This window comes from Prinia subflava, chromosome 2 (assembly GCF_021018805.1).
Source record: "Prinia subflava isolate CZ2003 ecotype Zambia chromosome 2, Cam_Psub_1.2, whole genome shotgun sequence".
Taxonomy (NCBI): Eukaryota; Metazoa; Chordata; class Aves; order Passeriformes; family Cisticolidae; genus Prinia; species Prinia subflava.
Genome location: NC_086248.1, coordinates 95404700 through 95424799, shown reverse-complemented (window position 1 = coordinate 95424799; position 20100 = coordinate 95404700). Strand labels below are relative to the sequence as shown.

The 20100-nt window shown below is 41.3% G+C and overlaps 2 protein-coding genes and 1 long non-coding RNA gene across 4 annotated transcripts in view; 1 reads left to right on the top strand and 2 right to left on the bottom strand.

Moving 5' to 3' along the window:
* Positions 1 to 82: 82 nt before the first annotated feature.
* Positions 83 to 2363, bottom strand: LOC134547792 (acrosin-like). Its single transcript, XM_063391913.1, has 5 exons — positions 2293 to 2363; positions 1821 to 2036; positions 1242 to 1507; positions 821 to 966; positions 83 to 345 (listed from the first exon to the last, which is right to left on the bottom strand). The coding sequence occupies exons 1-5, from the start codon at positions 2361 to 2363 to the stop codon at positions 172 to 174; spliced, it is 873 nt and encodes a 290-aa protein (XP_063247983.1). The 3' UTR covers positions 83 to 171.
* A 1066-nt stretch (positions 2364 to 3429) lies between these two features.
* On the bottom strand, positions 3430 to 5044 carry LOC134547303 (uncharacterized). The gene is made up of 3 exons (XR_010079436.1): positions 4807 to 5044; positions 4521 to 4703; positions 3430 to 4098 (listed from the first exon to the last, which is right to left on the bottom strand). It is a non-coding gene; the product is annotated as an uncharacterized LOC134547303 (long non-coding RNA).
* Positions 5045 to 5213: 169 nt separating this feature from the next.
* RAB3GAP2 (RAB3 GTPase activating non-catalytic protein subunit 2) overlaps positions 5214 to 20100 on the top strand; it is a 42602-nt gene continuing 27715 nt past the window's right edge. Inside the window, exons 1-4 of one of the 2 annotated variants that reach the window (XM_063391068.1) lie at positions 5214 to 5414; positions 14078 to 14142; positions 17420 to 17543; positions 18924 to 19005. In XM_063391068.1, the coding sequence (XP_063247138.1) occupies positions 5306 to 5414; positions 14078 to 14142; positions 17420 to 17543; positions 18924 to 19005 (380 nt within the window). In that variant the 5' untranslated portion in view covers positions 5214 to 5305. Of the gene's footprint in view, positions 5415 to 14074; positions 14143 to 17419; positions 17544 to 18923; positions 19006 to 20100 lie in introns of both variants that reach the window. The other variant, XM_063391067.1, reaches the window with a different exon arrangement.

Sequence of the window (20100 nt, the reverse complement as noted above, 5' to 3'; positions counted from 1 at the left end):
TCTCCAGTGTTTGCCTGCACAGAGGAAAGGAGTTTTCATACTCAGATACACAGAGCAGTCTTTTGACACTGAGGCTCCCTTTGGATCAGCAGCCATTGCCCCATCAGGAAACACTCGCTGTGCACTGCAGCTTGCCCTGGATGCTGCCCATCTTGCTGTTCAAGAAGCACTTCAAAATGGGCTGAGCCCCATCTGGGTCAGAATCCAGTCATAGAAGTACTGAGTGGAGGTGTAGATTCCAGGCAGCCTTGCTCTGGCACAGCCATGTCCCCAGCTGGTCACTCCGACAACCCACCAGGAGTCACTGTTGATGTCCTGGCACATTAGAGGACCACCGCTGTCACCCTGCAGTGGAGCACAGAGGATTAAGATCATGTTGGTGGCCCCTACCAGCAATGGGGCTGTCTTCCCCCCTCTCACAGCCCCTGCCTGAGCTGTATTCCAGGCAGAGGAAGGCTCTGCTCAGGGCCTGGAGCCTGCAGAGGCTTGGCTGTGAATGGCTTGGGGTCCTGTAGGGTAGGGCTCTGTCTGTCTTCTCTGCACAGGGCTCCTGGATGTGCAGAGGATGGATGCTTGGCACCTGCATCTCTGTGCTGCCAAGAGCACCAGCTGGGCTTTCTGGGCTTTCTGGCACAAGGGGGGGCCTGGGCAACAGGAGGGGATGGGGAGTGTGCGGGAAGCCCCCCCAGCAGTCAGGAGGCAGCTGGGGCTGGGAGGGTGACTGAGTGGCTGGGCAAAGCAGGCCCTGGGCAGTGTTGGGGCAGTGCTGCCAGGGCTGCTGGTGCTGCTGGGGGCTGAGGGGCTCGTGGCACGCTCCTACCTGGCAGGTGTCGATGGTGCCCTGTGGGTAACCAGCACACAAGTTGTGGGTGTGGACTCTCCCTGAATACCAGCCAGTTTTGTTGCAGAGCTGGAGATCGATGAGTTGGACCTTGGCCTCCTGCAGGTGATCAGTTTTGTCTTCACCTGTGTGCAGAGAAAAGAATGAGGCCCCAGCAGCTCCTTCCCAGTTCTCCCCCTCCCTGACCGGGAGGGGATAGCCTTCCCTAGGTGGCTTTGCCTCTGGACAGGCACTGACACTGTGTGTCCCTTCTGCCTGCCTTGGGGGATGGGGCCAGGCCCATCTCTGCAGAGGGGTACATCCTGCAGCCCGGCCTTGGCCTCTGCTGTGGGGAAGTCCAAGCCATCTTCCCAGTGTGGTGAGCTTGCTCTGCAGGCAGGAGTCCCTATTGGTAACTTACCTTCTTCTGTACGTTTACCCCAGCCAGCAATCCAGCAGTTTTGCAGCTCTGAGACTGTTAGGGTGGGTTCAGCTACACAGGCCTGCTGGATGTAGGGGCTGCACTCGACAGGCTCGTTCAGTTCCAGCAAGGCAATGTCATTACTTATATCACGTCTCTTATAGTTTTCATGAAGATATAGCTTCTTAATCTGGCGCACTTGTGCACCAGGGCCCGGCTGAGTCAACTGGGTGACCCCAATCACCACCTTCATGATACCAAATTTCCTAGAAGACAGATGGAGATAGGACTGAGAGGGAGCAAAGCCGTGTGCCACAGCAGCCCAGCAGTTGCCACACCTCACTTGGCAAGGCAGATTGGGGGCAGTGTTCTGGCAGGTGTGAGTGCCCTCACACATTTTAGGCTGGGGGAATGTCAAGCTGGAGGCCGCTAGGAAGCCTTGGCAGAAGCCCAGGCTTCTCCTGAGCAGTGTGGCAGCTGGGCTGCCCGAGAGGAAAGGGGATGGGAGTAGCAGCTGGTGCTGCTGACAGGGCACCTGCTGGAGTTGTGGGGATGTCCCCATTCCCTGCTCCTCCTTACTTGATCTTTTCAAAGCAGTGGGCTGCTGTAAGGACCCAGTCTATGCCAATGAGAGACCCTCCACACCAATGCCCCGGATATGGTAGCCAGGGGTGCTGGATGCTGACAATCCAAGGCCAGGACCCTGGCTTGGCATCTGTGCCACCCACGATGCGTGTCATGTCGTTGTCAAGAGATGTGGAGTCAGACACCATGGGTCGGAGGCCGCAAGTCCATCTGCAAGCAGAAAGTCATTTCCATGCTGCTCATGACCTGCTGTGGCTCAGGCTGAGGCTCTGCCCTCTGCCCTCCCCACAAGGGCTTGCAAGCACAGCAGGCCAGGGAAGCCCATGGGGTGTGTGTGTCATGGGGAACTGAGGCTTCCCCATGGTGAGTGGGAAGCTGTGGCCCAGCCATGGGGGACAGGCAGGTCCCCTCCAGGGAAGGCCCCAAGTGTTGCCATGGCTCCCTCCCAGGGCCTGGGGCCACCCACCCACAGGTGTTCTGTATGCTGTGGGCCACTCTGGCCACGGTCAGCAGGACGAGGAGGCCGAGCCGATTCATGGCTGCCAGAGGCACGTGTCAGCAGCAAGCACTGAGGGCTCCGTGCAGCAGCGCAGCCACAGCCGCAGTGCCCACAGCGCCCACAGCAGCCGCGCTGCCCGTGGTGCCCTCGGCCCCGGGGCTGATGTCACAGAGGGGTGGGTTCTGTGTTTTGGACATTGTGGGGACGTGTGCACGTGGGCCCATGGAGGGAGGAACAACATCGAATCAAGGAACCACAGCATGGTTTGGGGTGGAAGTGACCTCGGAGATCCTCTAGGTCTGACACCCCTGCTATTGGGAGAGAGGGAGAGGTGGCAGTAGACCCTGTTGCTCAGAGCCTGCCTCAGAAACTTGTCCTCAAACACTATGAGGAATGGGGCACCCACAGCTGCTCTGGGCAACCTATGCTGGTGCCTCAGCAACTTCACAGTCAAGAATTTCTTCCTGACATCTAATCCAAACCTACTCTCTCTCATTTTCAAGCCTTTCCCTCTTGTCATTTCTTGTGTTGACCCCAAAGAAAGCATTTCATAAAGTGGAAATCTGTATGTACCCTTATTCTGTATTTTTGTGAACTGCAGTAGGGCCTTTTTTCAGCAGGATGTATGCCATTGCAAATTATTGTTCTTACTGGAAAAATTGTTAATTTGCATTGTTAATTTTGGCTATAAGTGTTTATCTGAATGTCATGTGAACTTTGTTTAAAATTATGGCAGATGTTTTTCAAAGTTGTTTTGTTTTCTGTAGCCATCTATATATGTATAATCATTAAAGATTAGGTACTGTTGAAGTTATAACAAACACATGAAAGTTTATTCTGTAGACAAAGTGTTAATGTAAGTTTATCTAGACTCAAGACTGTCTTGAAATATCAGGTTATTTGGTGAGTATGCATTGCCTTATTTTATGCTTTCATTGGTATCTTTGTAGTTCTTGACTTCTTCATGTACAGCAAACCAGGCTGGGATATGACAGTCTAACACTGTTCACTGTTCTCTAATGAGGAAAATTTTCGTAATGTGATGAAAGCTTCACTAAAAGAATGACAAAACATACTGTTAATTTAATTTCTTGCATACTCTTTATTAATTCAGTTGATATTACTAGTGACTGTGCATGTCACAATTCTAAAATGTCATTAAATAGTTTTCTTTACAGGCTTTACAAGTTTAAATAGACCATCTGCAAATTCACCAGCCTCTAGCCTCAACTTTTCCCACGCTGTGGGGGAAAACACTGTGACCCTGTTTTTGAAGTGTATCCTTCCTATTGCTCCACATCATGTAATTCCACACCTGTTCAGAAAAACAGGATTGAACACCTCTATACTGAGGTATTTTATATAAATATACCTCCTCAGGTATATTTATATAGAAGGAATTATTCACTATGACATATTATTAGATGAAAGATCTTAACCTGTATAGAAGTTAAAACTACTAGTAGTGTATGGTACAGGATAGTATAGTGCACTGTATCAAAGCAATGATGTTAAAGGCAGCAAAAAGAAAAATGCCAGGCTCTCTCTCTTCAGGAAGTGTTTGTGTTTGTTCCATGCTGAATACCCTCTTGTGGGTATTTCCTCTTTTGTGCCCTCTTTTATTGGTACTGCATTTATTACAAGTTTCTCAGGAAAATTGTGATTCTTGCTTGTGGTCTCTCCAGGAGTTTTGTCACTCGTTGGAAGAGGGTGGAGAATGAGGTGCAGTTCACTGGGGTTAACTTTCCCACTGGGTTTTAAACCAGTACATCCCTACAACAAAACAGAACAGCTGAAGACATAAAAAAGTTGTCAGGGTAAATTAAAGCCAGTTTCTTTGCATATCTCACAAGAGATTTTCTGCAGTTTATAACTGTTACAGTCTGTGCCTTTACGGCAATCCAACTGGAGCCCACTTTGGCATGAAACTTCTCTTCGTAAAAATTTGTTTAATCTTAGAAGGTATTCAAAGACCATGTAGAAGACCTAGACCACAAACCAAACTGGCAGAATAACTTAAACTTTCTCAGTTATTTCTGTTTTTAGCTACATAAGACATCCATTGCTATCTATCACATAAAAGAGCCCTGAGAGAAAACAAGAAACAGAGTTCTTACATACATATATATATGTGTGAGTGTGTGTGTACATATATAGGCTAGTCAAGTAAGATCCATTAAAAATTCAAGTCTTACGCCCAGGGGAATTTGTGTTTCCTCAGGGCCCAGAGAATATCCCTTGGTGTTCTTCCCACACATTCTTTTTTCTCCTTTCCTGCAGAGGAGGTATTGGACGCTGCAGGTCAGCTGTCAGCATTGTACCAATGTCACTCTACAGCAAATTCAATCACCATAATCGCTGCTGTCACTCAGATGCCGCTGTGTCCAGAGGAGGAATAGAAACGGGATGACATTAAATCTAAATAAAAGCTTTGTATTTGCAAGAGCAATCAAGACTGAATGAAACCGTGTTCTCACTAACCATGAAAGGCGTTTTCTATTCATCAAAGTAACATGGGGGATTTGGGCACGCTGGTTCATCATTAGGCCTGGATGGTGAAATCCAGGAGTTGGGGTTGTTCAGCCTGGAATAAAGAAGGTTCAGGGGTGACCTCACAGCTCTCTACAGGTACCTGAGAGGAGCTTGTGGGAAGGTGGGCAATGGCCTCTTCTCCCAGGCAGCCAGCGACAGGACAGGAGTAAACGGCCTCAAGCTGCACTAGCGGAGGCGTAGGTTGGACGTTTGGAGGAATTTCTTCCCAGAAAGTGTGATTGGACATGGGAATGGCCTTGCCCAGGAGGGCGGTGCACTCAGCGCTCCCTCCCTCCCTCCCTCAGCGCCGCCCCTCGGGCCCCGCCCCGCCCCGCTGTGGCGCGGGAGCGGCGCATGCGCCGTGCGCGGGGCCGCGCCGGGCCTGTGGGAAGTGCCCGAGCGTTTCCGGGTTGGTGGCGGCGGCGGCGGCAGCACCGGCACCGGGAGCATGTCCTGCGCCCTCGTCCCCTTCGCCCACTTCCAGGACCTGGAGTTGGCCCGCGACTTCCTGAGCCCGCACCGCCGCCAGGGCAGCGCCGCGGCCGGCAAGGAGAGCGGTGAGTCCGGCCCCGGTGCGGGGTGTCCCTGCGGCCCCGCGCTGGCCCGGGCCGCGCCGCCACCCCCTGCCCGCTGCCGGGGCCGTGTTAGCCGAGTGCCGGGGCCGCCCTGTGCTGCAGGGTGGGCGTCTCGCCACAGCGGCCACAGCTTCAGCTGCAAAGTCAGACTTTGCTGGCGTCCGGAAGTTTCAGGTGCCCAGCTGTTCGCAGGTGTCGCTCCCGACCCTGTAGTGTGGAGGTGAAGTTCTTTGGGCACTGACCCTGCGTGCCCGAACTTTAAAAGTTTGTAGGTGTCTTGCCGGGAGTGCAGTTGTGTGAAGACGCCCTCATAAAGACAGCACACGGTGTGCATGCAAGGTTATCTAGGAGTGCAGAACACGCTGGAAGTGTACTAAAGGGTTCGCTTGGCAGCTTAAATTAAAAGACAGCGAATCTTAAAGCAGTTCCAGTCTGAGGTTGTGGACCAGGTTTCTGCAGTGTGAGGCAGTGCCCAGCGTAGGCTGAGCTGCCTGACACAGAAGCTGCCTTCTCAACAGATGCCCGGGTTAGAAACACAGGGAATTGAAACACTGTTTTATGTATTTGTTACTGCATACTGTGTTAACTGTGTACGTGTGAGTAAATAAATGTAAACCCCCCTATATATACAAACTATATCTGGCTGATGTTTTTTGGTTTCTGGCAACGATAGGGGAGGAAAGTGGCTGAAGATGTTAATGAGGATGCTTGTAAAAATCCTCACAGCTGTGGACAGAACTTTGGGAGAAAACATCAGAGTGCTTATTTTAAAAGGTTAAAATGCCTGTGTGGCAATTAGAAGAGGGGAGATCATAGGATGGTTTGTGTTTGAAGTGACCTTTAAAGTTAAACTAGTCCAACCCCATCCAGCCTGTCTTTGAGCACATCCCGAGACTGGGCATTCACAGCTTCTCTGAGCAACCTGTTCTAGTGCCTCATCTTCTTTGTTATATATTAAAAAAAATTCTTCCTAATATACAATATAAATCCATTTCCTGTTCAAAACTATTAGTCCTTGTCCTGTAACTACAAGTCCTGTTAAAAAGATGACACAGAAATTGTTAAAAAGTTAAAAAAATACATTATATGTTCAGATAGTTAATTTTGCCACTAAAACTTCTATGTGCAAAACTTTTGGTAGAAAACAGTTTTCTGCTGCTGCTTGTTGTGTAACTCTAATACATTTTAAAAAATGCACAACAAATTCCATATGGCTTTTCTTTGGTATCATCTGTATCTAAAGGAGGGATTCTGGAAGCAGAAGGCTTCTGTTAGTATCTCTTGAATTCCGAAGATAAAAGAAAAGGATTGGAATCTGTGTTTCTAAAAGTAGGTGTTGAAAGAAGTGAAAGTATTTTTCTCTTATTTGGTGGTGCATGAGAGCCGTCTGTGTAAATAACTTGGATATTTTATTGGAGTGGATTTATCAAATGGCAGCCATAAAGACAAAATATTTAGTATGTTGTAAAACTACCAAAATAATAGAGGCAAAGTAGATGCCTGTTCCAAAATGTGCTGCTGTTTTGTGTTAATGAGTGGGTTGTCTTCTGACTATTTTTATATTTGCTTATGCAGTCATTGAGGCAGAAGCAAGTGTTTTTCAAAATAATGCTCATTTAGAGTCATTGAAATGTTTTGGATTTGTGCCTGTCATTTTTTGCTACCACAGCTGTTTCCATGGTTCAGGATAAATAAGTAGAAATGTCAGCAAGTGAGAGTCCCCAAAGTGGTTTAGACATAAGATTGTAACTTAGTGATTTTGAAGCAGAAATTCTTGGTGCATTTATGTTTGACAAGGGAGAAATGCTGCTACGACTTGTGGAGGTGTCTTAAATTAGAAGTGAGTGAATTGTGCATTTAATCAGGGAATGCTTTGCTAAAAACTCTTCTGTTGACAGAATGTAACAGTAGTTTAATAAGGTTACATGTTTAAAAACTTGGATTTAAATCTGTCTTTATATTTTTACTCTGTAGGAGAAAAAAAAAGTAAGTTCAACAGAGATGATGTTAATTTGCTTTCAAATCAAACTTTAATTCTAAACTTAAATTGTGTTCATTTTTATGCAAACAGTTACAGGAATAGCAACAAACACATGTCAAACCTCCCAAGTATTTTTTTATTTTTACCTGAGGACAAGAACCTCTCATTTACTTCCTTTTCTTTAAAAGCTATGCTTAATTTGTGTGAAAACTCGTGCTAATATTTAAAGGTTGTAGTTAAAAATGATGACTACCTTAGGGAAATAAATATATATTAAATATTTTCATTTAACAAAGCACATTTGAGTTAACAAATTATTTTAGTCATAATTTAATGTTTCAAGTATTTAGTAGAATTTTCAAGAATTCCTGTTACCTTTTGGATAACAAATATTATTGAAACCTGTTAAAAAAAACCCTGTCAGGTTTTGGGTAACAAATGTTTTTGAAAAGATGACTCTGGCATCTTCGATGTGTGGGGTTTAAGGTTTTTAGTGGAGGCTGTAGGGCTTGTCTTTTTTTGTTTCTTAGTTATAGAGCAAAGATGTTTTTAATGCTGTTTTAACTCTGGCCATATTTTAATTCTAACGGAACTAACCAAAGTATTTTCTGTGAGTGTATTTGCTGCAATAAAATGTAGGGTTATTATTGTAAAAGCATTTTTGCCGTAACATTTTATATGAATAGAATTTGCTTGCTTTAGCATATGCAAACATTTTCCTATACATTTGTAAATCATGATGTGATACTGTGACTTTAATCCAGTTTTGAAGTTAGATTTTTTAATTTGAGACAAAACCCTGTAATTTTTCACCTTGTATTTAAAATAGTATATTTCATTTACATAAAGTTAATCTAGGTTGTCAATTTCAAATTTAACTTGTAAAGGTTTAGCAAAGTGTTGGTTGTATTAAAAATACAGGTGTAGGTAAATTAAAAAAAAAACAACGTATTTTTATTGCAAGGGGGCTTGATTTTTTCCCCTTTCTTTGTACAGGTAAGCATTTAAAAACATTCAACAGTAGAACAAGATACAGGAAAGCATCCTATCAACTACAGCTTCACCTAAGTTTTTGCTGTAGCCCAACAGGTTGTCTTGTTTGTGCAAAGGATGCACTTGTCTGGTAAAGTGGGAGGAGAAGAAAGCCCTCCTCCTCCTCTGGGCTTTGTGTGAAGTCACTTCTGCAGCTGCCTCTTTCCTGCTTGCTCAGTAAACACTGGAAGGAAGGGCTCATGTGCTTCATGCTTGTGTTATGCAATCATCTGTAGAAATTGCCACTGATGCCATGCCGGAATAATTGAAGAAATGTTCATAGACTGTTTGAGCTGACCATTGATCTGCCATGAATCAAAATATGATTAGTTTTTATTGTCCATATTGGAATAGAAAAGCAGGTGTTGGGTTGGGTCTTGGCTCACGTGCTCTAAGTACATAAACCTGCTATTGCAGAATGAGCCGGTTAAAGATGCTTCATATGGAGTTGCTGTATCTTTATTCTTTAGGAAAAAAAGGATTTGAGTGTTTTGTCATATTTTAATGAGGAGGACATAAACAAGCATGAGAATTTAAGAATCTTGGGAAAAGTAATGGTCCTGATGAGGCACAAATCTTCTGTGGAGCCTGCGCCTAGTGGTGGCTAAGTGGCTCTGAAAACGGTTCTGACTGTGCAAATACTGGGAATAGGAAGTGTTTGCATCCATTTAATTTGGTATCTTGCTGTGTTGAAGAGGTTTTGGGTTGCTGTTGGCTGGATCAGGAAACAGCTGTAACAGTTAACAGTTCTCTTGTAAAGCTGTCTAAAATAAAGGCGTGCATATGAAGGAAAATATTCCACCTTATTTGCAATACATGATAAAGTTTTGCGGGCATGATAGAATTTGAGCATTCAGAAATTAATTAATGGATGCTTACCTGAACAGAGCAGAAAGTAGAGCAAGACAGATAACATTTCCTATAATCTTATAAATTGAAGAATTTAACTGTAATTTATTTAGAGCAATGTGTGTCTCTGTTCTTTTAGTACACTCACAGCTTGAACTGTGTTTTAGAACATTTTATAGGCTTGATGACAGCAATTCAGTGGCATAGGCAGGTAGCACTGGTGCTAGCTAAACTGTGGGGGTGTTAAAGTGAAACAAAAAAATTGGTACTTTCTTGATGTGCAAATATTTTTAGTTCCCAAGTGTGTTTATCTTCCACTACCTAAATGAAATTAAAAAGGAAAAAAGCCAACAACTCCAAACTTGATCTTGAGAATTCCCAGGCAATGATATCTCCATCTATGATAGTGGGTTTTTTTCATATTCAAGGGAAGAAAAGAATTGATCCCCTGACCTGAAGGCTTCCTCAGAGCTATGAGGTCTCACTTTACTGCTTCTTTTTGCAGTAGAAGTGATGGCTCAAGCCTGTCAGAGAAACTCCCTTCCAAAAACCTGCCTTGTTACATTGACAGCAGCCTGAAAAGTGCTCTTCAGCCCAGTTCCTCTGAACAACATCTTTGGACTTGCACACTTTGCTGTATCTGGATCAGCTGATTTAGTTCAGAAATACAGAAGGCCAGGCTTTTTATTTCAGAGTTGCCAACAAGGTTACAAAGAAAAAAATACATTACAAAATGAAATTCTAGATTGCATTTAGCATTGAGGTTGTTGTTAACTGCTTCTGTATCAATCTTATTGAATCAGTTATATTCCTATTGAATATTCTTCTGACAAGCCCTTTTTCATTGCCTCTTTAATGAGATCCTCCCTTTCCAGATTGTAGTACGTACATTTAGTATTCCTTTCTTTGAGTTTTCCTGTAAAGTGTCATTAGAATACGTGCTGTGCCTGCATTGGGTTACATCTGTAGCAGTGAATGCATCTCAGATGTGGGGAGCAGTAAATGCCATGCTCTCAGCACACGTGACAGAATGCTGTCAGAGTGCTTCATCCAAATTATCTTCTCAACTGAGTTTTTTGCTGCTCTAACACCTCCTTTACAGCATAGCCTTCATTCTTTCTTCTCTAACTTAAGGCATCACTTGAATCTGAGAAAAAGTGTGGAATACTATGTTTTGTATGTAATCTGTTCATTTGTTTCCTATGGGCCTTTTTCTCCCCCCTCTGGTATTTCAAATTTTGGTGTGGGGGTTAAGTTGTAACTGTAAAATGTGGAACTTCACACTAATACTTTAAAAAATCTGTGTAGTACCTGGATTATTTTTAATTTAGTCATTTTTTACTTTGTTGAAAGCAATTGTGACCTCCTTAAGGAAGAAAAAATGCTCTGGTGGTTATTTTTGTGATTAGGAGACTTAGTTGTGCTTTTGGGTTTTCTTCCCCCACTTAAGGATGCCTGAAGTGTGAAGGGAGAACAAATATAAAACTAGTCTCAAGAGAGGCTTCCTAGTAATGTTGGCAAAATAGCCTTATGTATTTGTCAGTCCTCATGTAGAGGAGCTTTGGGAATAAATACCCTATGATTCCTGAATAGCAAGAAGATTCTAAGCTATTTCTAAAATTCCTTGGCCCAAAGAGAAAAGAAACTGCTTCTGTTTCTTTAGTAATTGTGCAATCCAGTGGTATCAGAATGCAGTAAACATGCCTGGAAGAAAATCTGCAACTCTCACACTCAAGCAATCATTTCTTGCACTATTACTTGGTAATGTTTTATATTCATAAAGCGTGGATGGGACTTCACTGCATGTGTCCAAGCACATCCTGCAAAAGCCTCCTGCACAGATTTGGAATGTAAATGTGAGGGCAGGAAGAAAAGGCTTCATCTGCTTGCTCCAGGTCATGGTGCTGCTCTGGAAGGAAGGGCACTGGCAGTTCTCTGTGCTCAGATGTCTATTCTGTAATTTGGGAAGTGAGTAAAAACATCCTTTAGGTTGAATTTGACCTCTTAAATGCCAATTCAACCTCAGTGGTCTAGATTTGTTGCTGTTTTTTCTCTCTCCTCTGTTCTTATCTTTTAAACAAAACATGCTTATAGGTAGAAATTGTTCCTGTGGGTATTATGTTTAATGATAAATGTGCTTAAATGAATTTTCTTATGCATTAACACCAATGTTGTACATGTGCAGCATTCAAACCTGCTCTAAGGAGTCAAATGTACTGATGCTTTATGCTTCAAATTAAAGAATTGAGTGGTTTGTGTAAATCCAGTAGATAAACTCTCATTTTTGTGCTCTCCGTAGTAAAGCAAAATCTGGACTATTACTGCTGCTTCAGCCAAGTGAAGAGGACTGTTCATAAGACATCTGCTACTAGTCAGAGGTAGAGATGAAGGGAAATAGAGATTTGTGCAGGAAAGTTTGATTTTTTTTTTCCCTGTAGAGGGGTTGGAAAAAATGATCGTGTTGCAACTGTTTAGGGCTGACAACTGTTCCATCTGTAATGTTACTAAAGGAAACAGTGGGAATTTCTTAAAATCTTCATTGCAACAGAACTTGGACCCTGTGAACTTGGACTCTCACTTGACCAACCTTATCAAGTGCTGGTGGGTGGGAAAGGCTGTGCAAGCTTCAGCCTCCATGGAATACTTTATAATTCTTTGGTGAATAACTGGTGCTTTGAGTTACTCGATGACAGTGTCTCCTCTGTCCAGTGTTCCAGGGATTGCTGTCTATTGTTTAATGCCTTGCTTCACTATTCATTGCATAGGTGAAACGTCTAAATGATAAGCATTATGTAAATAAGAAAACAGTTTTAATTTCATTTCTTCTTAAAAAGAAACAATGTGTGGAAGAAAGGCAAGATGGATGCAGGACTTGATAAATACATATGGTGGCACGTCCTGGGATGATCTGTCCAGTGATGGATATGAAGGAGCAGGCTTTAAACCCTTGTAAGCTGGAGAAGATGTTGGCTTTGCAGAGCAGGCCACGGTCCCGAAAAATCTCTGCATTTTCGTCAGTGGAGTGGTGACTCACCATGACATCATTTTCCTGTCTTTTTTCCTTTAGCTGGTATCATCCCAGCATGATGACAGCTACCACTGTGGCTGCTCACAGAGGCAGCAGGAACCCTCACAGCCGCAGTTTGGTGCTGGGGGCGTTCAGTCTCGGGGCTGAAGTGGCCAAGGTTGCTGGGGAAGGTTGGGCTGCTCTGTGCTGCAGGGAAGGTGTTGGCCCCAGCTGTGTTTCTTAGATATGGTTCTGTTTCTCTCTGGACTGTGGTACATGGACAGACTTCTTTCCTCCATGAATTTTATAGAAAGGAGATTTTTTTTAATCTTTTGAGATAATAAAATGCAAATAGAGGTAGAGTTTTATTAGCTGTCTTAATCTAAGCATTGAAGTTAGCTACTGTTTTCTTCTTGTGATTACTGTATTCAACAGTATTTGCCATAATTTTCCTCTTTTATGTGTTTGTACACTGCAAAAATTTTCAACCTCAAATACAAGACGAGGCTGTGACCCTTGGAAGCTTGTTGCTTATATAGTGATGTCTGAAATAACTGTGCAGTTATATCTGCATTGATGATGCAGTAAAACTGCTTAACTTGCCCATTTTGCAGATGGTATAGACCTTTCCATTTTACAGTGGTAAAATAGAGTGGGCATTTTGTTGTCTGCATTCTCCTAAAATACCTTCTTGACAGCATTGGGGAAAAGTTTGTCTTAAATGAAAATATTTTTTAAGGTTTTTGTCTTCATTAGCCATCCAGAAGAATTAAAATCTAACTAAACAGAGATTTCTGTTTTGGTGTTTTGTTGTTTCCTTACTCGTTGGTAACAGAACTGCAAGTTTTTAGACCAAATGGAGTTCTTGATGTAAACATTCTTGTCTGTACTGTTTGACCATCCAAAATGGCAGAATCTTGCTTGCTTAAAACCAAATTTAAACTCATTTGAGATATTATGTTTAAACTTCTTAAGGTCAAATTTGCCATGACAGCAGTTAATGGAAAAACTTGAAAGAAATCCTTGGAAAACTCTTTAAGTCTTATTGATGTTACTGCTTCAGATTTCACTCTAGTGCATGCTTGGATGGAAGTCAGTCCTTGGCTTTTCTACTAAACTACAGTAATGTTTATTGATTTATTCAGGGTCCCAGTGGTGGTAGTGTCTGAGAATTGTACATCTGCTACTACTAAATGCCTGTGACTTTTCAATTTATATCAAGTTATGTATTTTTAGGTGAAAAAAAGAACTTTCACATTCACTCCTACAACTAAAGGAGTAGGCTTGTCTCTATGAATCTCTGTTTCCTCAGGTGTTTGAGGTATTTTGTGAGCTTGTGGTTACTCTGAGGTTTCTGAATGACATAATTGAAACTGATCAGTGTCTCATTAAATTTTCTCTCTGTTGTCTTGCAAAGATGTGAATGACCAAGGTCCTTGTGCTCATTTTCTCCTCAGAGGCCAAACCTTCAGCTTTTGCTTTGCTGGTGGGATCTGCATTATTATTCTGGGCTCAGATGTTTTGTGGTCACAGATGAATTTCTGTGTACCATTGTTCCCTTCTGTATGTAGGGTACATCTTCTGTTAATACTCTTCTGTAGTGTCAGAAATGGAAGTAAATAAAATACAGAAAAGTAAGACACTTCAGAGTTCTTTCAGTAGAACTCCTTTGGTATCTGTCATAAAAAAGTTGTAACACCTTAGTGGGGAAAAGAAAATGGTAATTATGTTGCCTGTGCTGTATTCCTGTGACAAGTCTTTTTTCACTTAAAGCAGGCAAATCAACAAGCTGGGAAGATGGTGGCTGGGGAGCCTGGGATGAAGCAGAATTACAAGAGCCTGTAAGTTCATGTGTGTGTGTATATATCTATGTGTATCTGTATATGTATATATATCTATATAACTTCCCCATTACAGAAGACTTTTCCACTAGTTTGTGTATGTGATGTTTTGTTTTTTTTTTCTTTCTATATAACTGTCACCTGAGCAAGAAAGGTCTTGACCTCTGTGTTAAATGTGACTGCTTATTTGTCCCTTGCTCCTGTAGTTTTTTCTAAGTATAACTTGGATGTTACCTATTGTGATAATTGCTCATATTCCTGTGTTTTGTAGGGCTCTTCTCACCAAAGCATACACACATCTTCCTGTGCTGCTGCACCTGGGGGCATCCTTTTTGTCCTGTAGCTAGTGAGAAACAGCAGGGCATGGCATGAAGTTATAATTATCATGAATTAATATAAAATCCTAAATCGTGAATTACTGGCACAGGCATCTTCCTAAGGATCACTAGTGCTCCTTTTATGTTGTGATGTGTGGATGGTGTTACAGGAGGGTTTAAACTACCTGCGTGGGATGGAGCAGCACAGTTGCTCTTTAAAGGAGGAAAAACTTCCCTTTGCACAGCTCATTCAGCTGAGGGTAGCAGGGCTGGTCTGTTAATTGTTTGTAAGGCTGAGCCTTCCAGCTGACTTGATGAGATGTCAGTGAGGCTGCTTGTGGAAATCCTTTGCACCCGAATGAATCATCTCAACAAAATTACTTGTGCCTCTCTAAGAGCTCTGAGGATCCAGACCTCACCTTGCTAACAAACCCCTTATCTGCCATCATTTTCTCAGTGTGTAGGAAGGATGCCCAAGTTGTTGGACAGTATCCCTGTGACTGTTCAGCAGAGAAACAGATTTTTCAGCTGAGGTGACAGACAAATTGAAATGAGCGTGGTCTCCCAGGGATGAATCACTGATGCCGTCAGAAATGACGGGGTATAAAACCTTTTAAATAACATGAGTACTCAGCTCCACTGTAATTGTCGTGAAATGAGTGTGCTTCTCAGGCCACATCTGTGTTAGATGTGCTGTAATGTTTATAACTTCCTGAATGAGTGGAACAAATACTTGGCTTTCTACTTTTGTTATAATTTGATAGAACCAGCAGGCATTTCTAAATTGAAATTGTTCAAATTTTCACTCTTTTCTTTAAAATGTCGCCCTTTTCTGCCTGGTGGCTCACATCCTTCTTGCACCCTCTACTTGCATGTTTTTCTCTAAAGTTACCAGTGATTCCAGGCCAAACTTCAGAAAGGGTTTGCCGTCATACACAGCAAAGATTGTTCTGTGTAGGAGCATATAAATACAGGAGTCTGTGTGTGTGAATACACAGCAAAATGAGTGCATGAATCTAGCAGAGAGATCAGAATTATTATATATAATACAATATATTATATATAATATATATAATATAATAATACAGAGCAAAATATAACAACCAATTCCCTTGTTAAAGCTTTTAACTCTTGATTTGCATTGTAGTTGGGGAAAAATTAAATGCTTCTTGGAATTATTTGTGCCTTGGACAAGTATCTATTTAATGGAACATAGCAATTTCTGAGAAGGCATTGAAAATGAAAGAAAAGTTCTGGTGTTTTTTGTAAGGTGTCCTTTTATGGATCTGATTAGTTGTTTTGTAAAATGATGATGTCTTTTCTTAAATGCAGATTTAATCATTCTTTCACCTCTAAGTCTGTTTTGACAGTTTCAGTGCTTTTCGTGTTTTAACCCTTATCTTATTTTTGTAGCTAATATGAGATGGTCATGTCTTTGTATTTCAAGTTCTTTGTTCATGCTTACAGATAAGTTTAAAGTTTCTGTCTGAAATACTGTTGTAATTCTTTTTAATTTTTTGACAGGCCTTTAATTTCTGTTTCTTTTTCCTCAGTCTGAAAGTCATTACATTAAAAATTAATGCAAGGCCTTTCTTTGGCTTTTGCTTATGTGTTTTTGCACATGACACATTTATCTCTGTCATGAGGAGTTCAAATTGTCACAAGTATCTCAGATAACTTCATTGCCTTTTTATAAAGTCTTGAAAAAGTCCAGTAAATAGGGAAAAACTTGCTAAAGAATTTGGCATCCATCAACAGACAAAATCACATGAAAATAGGTTCTCTTAGACAGTTTAGGAGATTGTGTGGACAACAGTACTTAATAATGTTGGTAGTATGCTGATGTTGACTTTATTATGGATACACAGCATATTTCTATGCACAGTGACCATTTTTATGGTACAAGCTTATGCAAGGAAATAAATACAATGAATGATTAAGAGCATGATGTGCAAATTCTTCCTACAGTTTGGTGTTTATTTTTCTGCTGGGAGTAAATGGGCAGATTTCGAAGTGGATGCAACTTTACTGTAACAGAATAAAGAGAATGAATCAGAAAATGATCACGCTGAAGTTGATGGGTTTTTTATTTGTGCACAGCTGCTTTGAGCTATTAGAGGATGGAGTAATATTCTGGAGAGCTAAGAGAAGGTAGGGTTGGATATGGAAGTGGAGATGGAGTCTGTGGATAAGGGAAAGTGTGTTGCTGTGATTGGATAAGAGGGTGGATTTAACTAACCTGGAGTATCAACTCTGAGACTTTGCAGCAGTCCAAGGCTGTTACTTCCTGACCTTGAACTATGATTAGCAGGAGTTGTTTTGTGCCACAATAAAATACTTGGCTTGTTGTCCCAAGGAAAAAAAAGTGTGATTTTTTTTTCTCTTGTACATGAGAATGGTATCTAAGTTTTTACTTACCCATCTTTATACCCTTAAAACGTGACACCCTTTAGTTTGGAATGGTTTCATTTTCAAGTTGTGTACTTTGTGGAAAGGCACCTGATACCAGTTGCCATGTGGATACCAGTTTAGTTGCCTTCTTCATATGTTCATGTATTTGCTTAATGTTGGTCAGTGTATGAGCTTGGATAAATTCTTCATTTTGAGTATGGATTGTAATGAGAATAACTGAAGACAGTATCTCCACTCTCTAATCAATGATTTTAAATCATTGATCATTTAAATCTCATTCCTCTAGTGTCTCTTTAAAAGGAGATGATTCTGAGTAGCGCTAGTGATGAGTACTCCTTTGTTTTCTGTTTGGTAAACACACAGAATTGGTGCAGGGCTGATGCATTTCTCAGGGCTTTTCATGCAAGCTGGAGCTGAAGGGACGTGGTCAGTAATAAAAAGTTCATTCAGCGCTGCTGTGGAGGGCGAGCCAGATGGTTCTCATCAGTCTTGCAGGTTCTGCTGTGTCTGAAAATTGTTGCATACATTGACTAAAGCTTTACCTGTAGGAAGAAGAGGAATCTAATTCCAAGAACCAGCGAAATTACTGGCTTCAGGACTGTGTGTTGTCCCTGTCACCAACCAATGACCTGATGGTGATAGCTAATGAACAGAAAGCGGTGTTCTTAGTGCGTAAGTATCCATTCCCCTGAGTGTGTATGCCAGGACACTTCATAGTTACCCAAACAAGATTTGTTTGCCCCACTCCCTTCTGTTTATCCCCCAAGTCATACCTTCAAGAATTTTGAAGCATTTTATAGTACACATCATACATTTTCTAGGTGCTGCTTGTCAAGTAAGTTGCTTTGTCTTTACTTCTCAGCTGTGTTGTGATCTATGGAAACTATTTTGTCACATAAAATGCATACGTGTTATAGCTACCCAGTTGTTTTAAAATGCTCAGAGATATTGACATTAATTTTTCTCAGTAAGGAAATTAAAAGTTTTGTATTTCTTTTAGCCATTAAGAAATGCTTGACCTTAGTTTTCAGCCAGCTACTGTTTATAGATGTGCTGTTGTTTGGGATTCTGGTCTTTTGATGCCTGCAGTGGGTGGCATATGAGGAAGATGAAACATCCTGATGTCGGGACTATTATGGCATTTTAAAGCAAAAAAATCACAGTGTTGAAACTCAGATTTTCATATTTGGGCAGATTGTATTGAGTTGTACTGCTTTGTCATTCCCTGCAAAGCTGTGTATTCCAAACTGACAGTAGAGCAGTTGCTAATTTGAACATTAAAACTGGAAAAACAGCAGTACTCCTCATAAAGTTCCTGTTGGATCAAGCATAAAGAAGTGATTTAAATCACTCACTGGAGAGCTGCCTCTGATGATTTGCACAGTGACAACTGTCCCACTCTGGCAGAAGTGTCCTTGTGCCTGAGGTTTTAGGTGTCAGACAAATGGCACACAACACTAACTTGGTTTTGATTGTCCATTGACACCTGGGAGATGATTCAACAATCAAATGCCAGCTGTAAAAGCACCCTGTGAATAGCAAAGTGTGGTGTCTTCTAACCTTGAATTATGATGCAATGATTAAAGATTGTCAGATTTAATGTGGGGTACGTATGTTCTTCCTTGCAGTTAAAATTAAAATTTTCTATTCATTACAGCTCATGTTCAGTAGTGTTCCCAGAAGTTTTTCCTTGCTTAGTACTTGTTTTCCTTGCTTAGTACTTCTTTCCTAAGGATCCATGTTTCCTGAATTTTTAAATTCAGGAGTTCCTTTTAAAATCTGATGGATTGCTGTATAAATATTTTTAAACAAAACTAGGTATTTAAACATTTTAGTGTCTTATTCCATGTAAATTTCTAAGAAAACACGAGTCCTTTAGGAAAGTCACTGAGAATATATTTTTATTTTTATGTTGTTCAAGGTTTGCAATTGGCAATTAACCTAAGTGTGGTAGGATGTATTGTACCAAAGAGAAAAATTAGAACTAGAACTACACTGGTGAGATGCAGAACAATGGAGTTTTATAGATGGTGTCTTTATTCTTCATGGCAGCTAAATGGAAGCACAGTGACAAGGGAAAGGAGGAAATGCACTATGCTGTTGGCTGGAGCGGCTCTCTGAATGTTGAAGAAAGGTAGGTGTTGAAATGCAGCTTGTGATTAAGATTTTCATGTTTAGCAATTAGTAAGCTGCCTTTTACGTGTAGTCTTATTCCTTTCATCTGAGTGCATTCGTGGTTTTATGCATATCAGTGTTGGAAACAAATAGAGTAGCATGGGTGATGAGAAATAGTATCTGCAAAGCTCATTCCTGTGCATTGTGTGGTATCACAGAACAAGTTCATACAAATTAAAAGAATAGTTCTCTGCATATCAGTGTATTTGTGTGTAGTTCAGACATGCTTTTATAAGTTCTTGTTCTAGAAGGGAAAAAAATAACTACTCTTTTGAAAAATGTTGTATAGTAGAGATGAAATTTTCTTAGGGAATATTGCAACTGGAAATGTATGAAGTTGTTCTAGAAATACTTCTCTTCATTTTCAAAACCTCATTCAAACAAGCATAAAGTCATCTTGCTGATCAAAGTATAGTTTTGGGCTCTAAGTCACTTAGGGACTTGGAAAATTTGCTTTGGTCATACATTTGGTATTTATACAACATTTTTTACTTCATCTGTCTTCAAATAACCAGACAGATGCTTTTTTGAATCTCCCATATGGAATAAAATATTGCACTTTGCTGTTACATTTGCAGCCTTGAGTTGCTGTCTGCCTTTGAACATACTCCCTATTGCCTTCAACCTTCTGTTTGCTGCAGGAGGTGTTGACTTCATCAGCTTCTTTACAGTCTGTAAAAATCATAATCCTTTTATAAAACTGCTGTTGCCATGCATTTGAAATTACTCTGACATTAAAAAAAAGACAAATTCTGTTTGAGGTTTTGTTTCTTACTAGTGTTACAGCCCTGAGGGATGCTATCCTATGAAACAGGTAGCTTTGTTTAGATAGGGGCACTTATATTCAATACATTTTGATTTATTTTGATTTATTATCCTGCAGAGGTGTTAATAAGTTAATTATTGTCAGATTGTCAAAAGACTTGACTGTTTTTGGTTGGTTTTTGTTTTGTTTTCTTTCTTTCCCCAAAATTGCCTTCAACTGAGAATGTTCTGTGGTGGCTAAGCTTTGCTATTGGAAGATGAGATGTCACTGAGATATTTAATGCTGCTT